The 10,291-nt window shown below is 40.0% G+C and overlaps 1 protein-coding gene across 1 annotated transcript; it reads right to left on the reverse strand.

Moving 5' to 3' along the window:
* Positions 1-3,000: 3,000 nt before the first annotated feature.
* Positions 3,001-6,224, reverse strand: LOC102708094 (glutamyl-tRNA reductase, chloroplastic). The gene is made up of 3 exons (XM_006662425.3): positions 5,725-6,224; positions 4,581-4,822; positions 3,001-4,447 (listed from the first exon to the last, which is right to left on the reverse strand). Exons 1-3 carry the CDS (start codon positions 5,948-5,950, stop codon positions 3,314-3,316), a joined length of 1,602 nt encoding a protein of 533 aa, XP_006662488.3. The 5' UTR covers positions 5,951-6,224; the 3' UTR covers positions 3,001-3,313.
* Positions 6,225-10,291: the final 4,067 nt, after the last annotated feature.

Here is a 10,291-nt window from a genome sequence, read left to right on the forward strand (position 1 = left end):
TTAAATGTTTTGATTTGGGATTGTTTTGTGGAATGTTGGAATTGAAAAAAAAAAGTAGAAATGATGGGTACCATTAAGGCTAGTAGAAATATAGGCTGGCTGGTTAAGCTGTGTGTTGGCTGTATAGTCTTGTCTTGTATTTTGTCCTTTCTTGTTCGTTCACATATATACTTGGGTTATGACCTCTGGATGCTCGTGAAAAATGATGGCTTGATTAGGGAGATTCAGCTTCTGTTTGGTACTTCCGGTTGAGCATCCAGTCAGGAGAGAGAGAGAGTACCGCGAGGCTAATTCCCAGCAGTATATGCTGTTGATATTGAATGTTGCTAATCGCAGATATTTTTATCCTAATAACCTACTAACAACACTAGTGATTGCAACATTTCTGGCACTTTTTCTCAGATTCATGCATGTTAAATAAGATGCATGTACAACTCATCGCAGATTGGTTGAGCTGCAAAACTTTTCATTATTAGACTACAAATATACCGTAAAATATATAATATTTGAGAGTATGAACAATTAATTTTTATAAATTTCAGATCAATCCCAACCGTATTTCTACACACAAAAAATCATCGGACCATTAATTATAGAAGGGGAGGAGAAAGAAGAGAGCAATGTGGCACGGAGAAAAAGAAAAAAAATACCGTCCACGGGCAAGCGACGGCACGTACACAGCAAGCGGCGGCGTCGTACGCAGCGCCGGCGACGTCGTACGTGGACGGGCGGCGACTTAAAAAAAAAAGAAAAGAACGATCCTATCTCAACAAATTTGGTTGATTTGATCAACTAACTATTTTTAGGACTTTATTTTTGGGTTTCTATTGGAGTAGTGGAAATTTTTTAGGCTCATTATTTTTTAGAAGGCCTCCAATACAGAATTTTTAGGACTTAATTTTAAGCCTCTATTGAAGATGCTCTTAGGGATTAGCTAGGTTAGTTTTAGCAGCAGAAGTTAGACAGCCTAGCAGATCACTGATGCATGTAGGACAATAGTGTACAATGTGCTACTACAAGACATGCAATCATCTCTGTTCAGGATGTCAAGAGATCTCTCACCGGTGAAGAAGAGAACAAGTTTTCAGTGATGTATCAATCATCTGTTAGGCACAATAGTCTGACTCATTCAATCCGCCATCTCATCAGTGATGTATCAAACAAGCTTAATAAAAGTCATTGCTTTCCTGGATTTGAGGCAAATTGGTTTACCAGCTCAGAAAAGAACCTTTATTAACGGGAAAAAAGAATTTACTAGATCACAAACAAAAAGGTGAGCTGCTTATATCCAGCTAAAGTAGTATCTTCGGCTCCCCTGAGCCATGAAGTGGCGACTGCTTAGGGTCGTCGGTGAAGTTCTAATAAAATTACTGTATCATCCTTTATAATATTAATTAATATATTTTAATAGATGATATTATTGATTTTTTACATGCATTTGATCATTCGTCTAGTATAAAATTTTATACAAATATATGAAAATATAAGTTATAATTAAAATACATTACTAACAAATCCAATTACAATAAAATAAATAATAATTACTTAGGTTTTTTATAATAAGATGAATTATCTAGTCATTTACTAAAATATGAAAATACGAAGAGTATTTCAAAATATAAGATATTCCGCCTATGCTCGATGATCTAGATCTACTAAAGGTTGTGTTCTTTTACAGCACTGCAATGCAGATTATTTCTCGATTTTTATGCATCTGTTTCTCGAAATGATAAACGGTGTAACTTTTAATTAATATATATATATATATATATATAAAAGTTTGTCATTTCACATTTCTAAAGTAGATTTTTAACCTAGTAGTAGTTAATTATATCATTTACATTATTAAATATCTTTAAAAAGATCAGCTAATCTTTTATCTACTCAATCTTTGCGACAGAGGAGGTGCGTTTATATTATAGCAGATAATCGTAATCAAGGTGAAGATCTTAGTCCTAGACGAAGCGACGAGTGAAAGGGACGGCGGTTTAGCTGGCCGGCGGCCGGCCGCGCGTCAAAAGAATTCACATTGATCCGCCGCGATCGACGACGGGTGACGGCGACGGCGACGGGCGGGAGAGGATTCACGCCTGAGCCGGGGCCATGAATAGAACCATAGAGGTTTAGGCCGGCCCGGGTTGGCGTAGCTGGGTGTACACCTTTCGAGCCCACGGCGGCGGCGCCGCCTCCATGCGTCGGTGGCCATTGCCGGTGTCCCATGCTCCCAGGCATACTCGCCGTGTTTGAGCTCTGAAGCTTCCAAATTTTGCGCCACTGTTTTTTCGCTCGTACTTATAAGTCAAAATTCGAATTTTTAATCTTAAATTTAGAATTGATTTTGAGATTTTCGTTTAAGTTTATTTTTAGCCTTAGCTTTTATATCGCTAAGAATACATATATAAATTTTTTATTCACGAATTATTTTTTGTTTTATAAATATGTCATTTGTCTTTTTTCATGAAACACCTAAGCAATCACGATGTTGAACAAAAACAGGCTCCATTGTGTGGTCTGTGCACAACCTATGAAAAAACAATTTTGCTTCTATTTATAAGCTAAAATTTGAATTTTTAACATTAATTTCAGAGTTGCTTTCGTGGTTTTATCGTTATTTATTTTAATACATAAAAGTTTAACCACAGATCATTTTCAGTTGCTAATACATTATTTCGTTTTTTTTCATCCGATAAGCGAAACAGTTAGATCCTTATAGTTTGTGGTTTTGTTTTTTTTTTTTTAATTTGAAGAAGCCAATCAATGACTCAAAGGAGCACGAGGGACACAAATCAAAGTTGCAAATGCACTCATGACTCTGCAGACAATCAACCATTCGACATCGACAAAACAGATGAATAGGCAGTGAAGTGTTAATAATCAGCAGTTTTGGATAAATAAATACATAATCTGACATAACCGTACAAAACTGCTATAAGCTCACAAAGTAGCGATCCACATATACTCACATAAAACAGGAGCAGCAGTAGCACCAAAGACATCAACTGACACATTGATGAACTTCTGTTTTATTTCACCAACAGCGTGTATATATAACTTCAAAATGGAGCCCTTGCCACAGTAGCTGCAGTAATATACAGACAAGGTTGCCTTTTTTCCTAGTTATCTCTCAACAGGTTTAGCAGCTGCCATGGCGCCAATTCACGACACAATTTGACCCAACTCAGCGATGGCTCACTCAGTAAGCAAAAGGATCATCAAGTGGAGAAAAAGAAAAATTGGAATCAGAATTGTCTGGACAGATTTGGTAGGTAGTATACATAGATACAAGGGGCTGAAAAAAAATTGTTTCTTGATCTCAGTTCTGGGATTTCTCCACCTTGGCTTTGATCTTCTGCTCGATGATCGCCTTCTCGGTGTCGAGGCTGAACATCCGGTTGAGAGCGTGCATGTTCTCCAGCGTCTCGTCGAGGGTGCGGCTGTCGCTGCCGTCGCATCTCAGGTGCTGCAATGGGCCGTGCAGGAGCTTGTTCACGATGCCGGTGCTGAGCTCCTCGATGGATCTTCTCATCTTCTTGGTGAGGGCGTCTTCTCCGATCTTCTGAAGGCACTTCTCGAGCTCTGAAGCCCTGATCCTGTCGGCGTAGGATCTCAGCTTCTTGATAGTTGGGACAGTCTCCAGCGAGTCCCTCCATGCCTCGAACCGCTTCAGTTCTTGGGTGATGATTGCCTGGGCCTCCATTGCTTTCCTGAGCCGGTCCTCCTTGTTGGCCTCCACCACCTCTTTCAAGTCATCGACGTTGTAAACTCGCGCGTGGCCAACTTCAGACACGCAGGCGCTGACGTTTCTGGGGACAGATATGTCGACAAAAAGCCGCACACCACCCATAGCATCAGAGATTGGGGGAAGCACCTCTGCGTGTTCCTTTGTGAACAATGGGGTTTCAGATGCTGTGCTTGTGAACACAACATCAGCTTCGGCAGCAGCTTCATACATCTCAGTCAGAGGCCTGTACACAATCTCGATGTCTTTCATCTCTTCACGAATGGCATCCACCCTTTCCACTGAACGGTTCACCACAACAACTTTCTTGCATCCCTTGGCAATCAAATGTTTAATCACTAGCTTGCCCATCTTGCCGGCACCAATCAACAGCATCCTAGCTGATAGGCACTCAGACTTTGGAAGCTTCATCAGGGCCAATTCAACTGCAGCTGAACTGACAGATACAGCACCAGATGATATGTTAGTTTCACAGCGGACACGCTTTCCAGCCGTGATTGCATCCTTGAACATCCTATCGATGTTCTTTCCCAAGCCTCCACTGTTTTGCCCACTTCTGACAACTTGTTTAACTTGAGCAAGGATTTGCCCTTCTCCAAGAACCAAAGAGTCAAGCCCGGCTGATACCTCAAACAGATGACGTGTGGCATCACTGTCACGCAACATGAAGAGATGCTCCCTGAGCTCAGAAGCAGGGATTCCACTTTTCTGTTAAAACATAAAACAGAATAGGAATTAGAACCTCTAAGACAAACTGCGTTCTTCAGTAACAAAAACGGAAAAGAAGAGCAAAAAGACTATGTACAGAAAAAAAATGAGCATTTGATCAAACAATCCTTACCTTTGACATCCAGTCTACGACTTCTCTAATCCCACGGTTCCACGATAAAGCTACCACATAAATTTCCATTCTATTGCAGGTACTAAGAACAGCGGCCTCTTCAATATGATTCAGACTGGTGAGTTCTGAGATAGCACGGGGCCATAGTTCCTCTGCAACAGCAAGTTTCTCACGCATTTCCACTGGTGCTGTGTGTACACTGAGGCCTATTACGGCTATGCTACTTCTTTCTTTCATGTACCCTGGTAGTGAAACAAGAATTTATCAAACACTGTAAAAACACACAACATTTTGTACTGAAAAGATGAAACTAGAATTGATTGTATGTCACCGCAAAAACTTTCTCAATCAATAGCTGTAATAAATGCAAATCTGAAATATCTATTTTTTAGTAATTAGACAGGATTACAACCTCAACCAAAAAAAGGGTCAAAATAGGATAGTACATGACAAATTTATGATACCAAAAGCAAGAAAAGACTACCAAGCGTTCTTTTCATCTATATGTATTTGAAAATTTGGCATCTTGCAATAATAGTAACCATTCTGTTGAACTACTATTATTTGGCTACTTATGAGGAAAAACTCCTTGACATAAATAAAAAGTTATTTGGCTTATTACAGGTCTACAACTAACCCACAAAAGCAAGTTGCCATGTGCTATCTCCCGGCAACTCAATGGAGAACAACAAAAAATAATCCTTCCTTTTGGTTAGCGTGTAAGTTTCTCATCTCCAATGCTAATTCGCTCTAGTACCAAATAGACACCTAGCTCACAGGTTGCATCTTCTCTTACTCTCTCAAATTCGTTAACCAGGTGATTTTATAGGCTGTAAACACAAATCACCAGAAGAAAGCCGGCAGAAATACTACAAGTGTTCAAAGCAAAACTAGGTGAGAACAAATGAACAATGCAACTTCACCAATCTTTTTCTTATTTTTCTTCATGCACCCACCCACCTATTGACTAATGGGCATGCTCCACACCAAAACTAATACGGGGTACCATCTAATCTAATGGTAACAAAAACCTTCAAAAAACAAGAAAAACGCAAAGAATTTCAACAGCTCGAGCATCGACGGCGGGCGAGTTCGACGCGGTGAGGTAGGGAGGGAGGAGGGGCTAAGGACGGAGGAGACTCACGGTCGGCGGAGATCTTGAACTGCTCGAGCGCGGCGACGCTGGCCGCCTTGGCCACCGCCTGCGCCTGGGCCTCCACGCCGGCGTCGCACCGCACCACGCCGGACCGCCTCCGCCCGCCGGCGGCCACCCTCTGGCACGCGCCCGCCGTCGCCGCCGACCCCGCCCGCGTCTTCGCGGCGGCGAACGCGCCCGCGGCGGCCGTCGCGGACGTCGTGCTCGCCATCATCAGATCAAGAAACGTCCCCCCTGTCCCCCGCACCCACACACCAGAACCAGATCAATGGCGGCCGCCCGGTCCCCCCAAGAACCGTGGACCAATCCAAACAAGAAACGGAGAGGAGAGGAGAAAATCTCGCGCGAGTTTTCTCGCTCCCCTCTCGCGCGCAAGCCGCGAGCTTGTGTGGATTGGCGTTCTTGGCCTCCTCGCCGTCGTCGGGGTTTGGTCCGCGGGAGGAGGAGGAGGAGGAGGAAAGGTTGGAGCTTTGGCAGGCAGAGGTTATGGGGGGAGCCAAGAGATAGGTCGTTGGCCCATGGCGTGTGGGGGCCACACCCCAGTAGGTTGCGTCGGCTTGGTCTACTGCCGGCTCTGAATTTTTCCATCGCCTTGGATTTCGTTTTGTATAAAGACCCCTGTTTTCTTGAGAATTCTCATACATGGCATCTGAAAGGTTTCAACTTGGACTCAAACTCTTTGTGAATATGTAACCTTGATTTTAAGCTGCGGCTGATAGATAGTTTAAATGGGTATGAATCAATCATCAAAAGTAATTTATAGATAAAATTTATATATCTATATTATTAACGGTTTAAAAACTAAGTTTTAAAAATTATATTTTGGTTGCGATTGATTAATTAACAAGTAGACAGTGATATATATTGTTTTTATTTCAAGTAGGTCTTAAATTTTTTCACCAAAAGATTGCTCTACATACACATACACATTTCCAAAAATCAGACCCTTATTCCTGAAGAGTAATAACATAAGTATAAATAGCACTACTCATTATTGGCGCACTTTCTTTGACCTTCAGATTTGGTACCAAATGAGCAAAAAAGAGTATCTACCATGAGCACTTCACAGTTCACACAAGAAAATGGACCTCCCCACAATTCCCAAGAACCCTAAGCCCTAGACCAAGCCACTGTCCAAAATTTTCCAAATTGTGCAATTTTTACTCATCAAAATCCATGGCCATGTTGGGGTTTGGTGGGGGTGGGGTTAGCCACCGGAAGGGATGAGAGGGTAGGGGGAGTGTGGTGGCCTCTGGCCTCTGATTGGCTGTGGCTGCCACACTCTATCCTCTACCCTTATCTCTGCTCCCTTTTTTTTTCTCATCTCTCTGAAACTCTGAACCTCCCTTTCAGCCGCAGCAAATTGCAGCCAGCCATCGAAATTTTGAGCATTCGAGGTGGGCACACGCAGCTCCCATGGCCTCCGCACGTCCACCTCCTGTGGCTGATGGCCGGAGCGTGTCGACGTGGTGGCCACACTCTCCTGACCCTGAGGGCCCACGTGGCAGTCGACGAGACTTTGTTTTTTTCGATTCAGAGCCTCATGTTATATTTTTTGAGTAAATTTTATGAAACGAAGACTTTGATAAAACTATCGCAAACTATAAATCTATACCTAATTGTCATAGAGTTAGATATTTGGGAATGAATTTATATTTAAACTATGTATTTTAGAAATTTTATCATGGTATAATAGGTGTAGAAATACCACATCTAAAATATGTAGTTTTTTGGAGAAAAAATGATACACATTTTTTTTGAGATATGATAACTTTTGTGAAAAAAATTATTTATAAATCTGTAGTTATGTGATAGTATGGTTTAAATATTTGTTTTGTGACGATTTTGTCAATGTATTAGTAGCTTTGGCAAATTTACTCTATTTTTCTGACATTTTGAGACAGCTTGAATCCGTTTTGATTTCTTCATCTTATTGAAGAGGAATACTTATCCATGGTAATGCAACGCGTATCTGAACGTTTTGGAAGGCACGACAAGCTGCAAATCACTCTAAACCTGGTCACCCAACAGAGAGCGGTTTTGCTTCAGCAAATGGTTTTGATGTTCGATGAGAGCCAAACACACACACATACACTCAATTGCATTTCTGCTACATTATTTTCTTAATTTCTTGCGCTGTTGCTGTTGGACTCGCATTTTGGAACTTGTACAAAACAGCGATATGTTCGTTTTGGCCTACTTCTACGACGCTAGTATTATTTTGGTACTTTGTCAATCCTAGATTATATGGGATTAGAACTATTCACCTGTAATTTTTAATCATTTATCTTATTCAAAAATTTAGTACAAATACAAAAATTTATAAGTAATACTTAAATTATTTTTAATAATAAACAATATAGTAAAAAATAAATAATATTTTTAAATTTTTTTGAATAAAACGAATAGTCAAACATTACAAATAGAAAATTAAAATCTCATATAATATGGGATATAGAGGGAGTACCAACTCTCGCCATAGCATGCGTGGAAACGGCGACGTCACGCCAAAGCTCCTGTCATTGCCGGCCATGGAAGAAGCATACTGCAAAAATTCAGTTTCCCTTTCGAAGTTAACATTGCAACATTACCCAGTTTCTTCATTATCACACATAATTGCGAGAATTGTTAGCTTGATGTGATTATGGACGCATACTTCAATAGTTTAACCATTTTTATATTGTGTATAAATATTAGGGCAAGACTATAAGCGATGGAGATGTGCTTACAAAATTACCACACATTATATGTTTGCTTAGTTTGAGAGGATGTAACAGGAGATTGAAATTACAAAATTATAAGCAGCTCTAGCATGGGCTTAAAGATGTTACATATTAATAATATATTTTATATTTATGTGGTATTAGACTGATTATAGTGATAAGTTAATTTCAGAGTTATAATTAGTTATAATATTAAACTTGCTCTTAATAACCAAGAATGTTTCAGCTCGGTATGACTGAGATTGCATGAACGGTAGAGGTTGACCATGAAAAATTCTCAAGAAGAATTGACGAGCATCAAAGGTGGCAGCTCAGTTTACACGCTGCAGATTATTAATACAAGAACGTGAGTTGAACCTTCCTAAAAACTTCTTTTTTTGGAGTTTGACATCGTGCTGGTACGGCCTGTTTTCCAGCACGTTTTATTAGTTGGACGCTTAATCGGTCAAATCTGGGATCTTCTGTGCACAACGACTCACTCTCTGTTACTTGATACGACCGTGTCAACTTTCAAGTGAAGAAAGGAGATCAAGAAGGCATAAACAGATCCTGCCGCAGAAGATCCCTACTCGTCTAAAGATGACTTTTCCGTGTGGCGAGTGCTGCGGAACAGATCTCTGCTCCCATACTACCGAGTTTCAAAAATACAAACAAAAAGGTCACAAAAAATGTGAAAATAAAATTCTAAGATGTGTCACATAAAAAGTCAGATGCAATATACACAGGGAGAGAGAAAAAAACAACAAATCCGTGCACCATAGTGTTCAAGAATATCTCTTTGCTATTGTGTCGGCGAAAAAAAATCACTTTACTATTTATCTAAGATTTATCTTTTCTTTTTCTACCTACACTGTATTTTGATTTGATTTTTTATGCTACGCGTTATAATGCTGCAAATCTCAGATTTTTCTTGTCACATTCTTTTGTGATTTTTTGGGTGTATTTTTATAGCTTGGTAGCACACAACTGTTCAGTAGCAATTGAGATTTTCTGGGCAGGTGAGGCTTGCCTTTGACTGCAATTTTGATATTTCTTTTTTCTTCGTTATTTTTCTTACCTGCACTCCTGCATATCTTTCACACGGAAAAACATCTCACGATTGATTCTTTGGAAAGAATATACTCGCTCCGTCCACAAATCCAAGAATTACACCCCTTTCATTTGACTGGAATGATCATATATATATATATTTATAGATGGAGGTAATATCTTGTTAATTACGTAATTTTCTTGCAACGGCAACAACCAGGCCAATGGATGTCCAACCGTTGAAGTATGTCATGGTGATGCATAGAACAACAAAAGTATTTCAAGAGTGTGGAGAGCACACTTATACATACTCCCACAATACCATATTATAAGATTTTTTAACTGTAACTAGATTTATCCATTAATCGATATATATATATGTGTTTAAATTTATTAGTATTTATATAAATCTAGATAAGACTAGAAAATTTTAAATTATGAAATGGATATAGTATTTGAGTACACCTAATAGCATGGACGATATGAACGAGTTGCATGTCTCTCATAGTACTACCTAAAAGTTCAGAATTTTTTGCTGTTGGAAGTAGCTTTTCCTCTGTCCTCACACCTGTGATATTTGATCGTCATGAAAAAGGTGGTTAGCACATGAAAAGCTTGACACTTTGGGAATTAGGATTACCTACTTCTTCAACTTCCTGTTCCTATGCAGCTGAACAATCCTGGTGGCTGGTGCATTTTGCTGACAAGTTGACTCCCTGAAATGGGGCAGTGATGAGGTTGACAAAAAAACAGCTTCTTTAGGTCGATCATGAGCTGTCCACTTATCCTTGAGAAATCTTTGT

Source organism: Oryza brachyantha, chromosome 10 (genome assembly GCF_000231095.2).
Source record: "Oryza brachyantha chromosome 10, ObraRS2, whole genome shotgun sequence".
Classification (NCBI taxonomy): Eukaryota; Viridiplantae; Streptophyta; class Magnoliopsida; order Poales; family Poaceae; genus Oryza; species Oryza brachyantha.

Excerpts from the sequence above, each read along its gene's own strand:
- LOC102708094 (XM_006662425.3), bottom strand. The coding sequence starts at position 5,950 with ATGATGGCGAGCACGACGTCCGCGACGGCCGCCGCGGGCGCGTTCGCC. Across the intron at positions 4,823-5,724 it reads GTTCAAGATCTCCGCCGACC|GGTACATGAAAGAAAGAAGT; the intron begins GTGAGTCTCCTC and ends TTTCACTACCAG. Across the intron at positions 4,448-4,580 it reads TCGTAGACTGGATGTCAAAG|AAAAGTGGAATCCCTGCTTC; the intron begins GTAAGGATTGTT and ends ATGTTTTAACAG.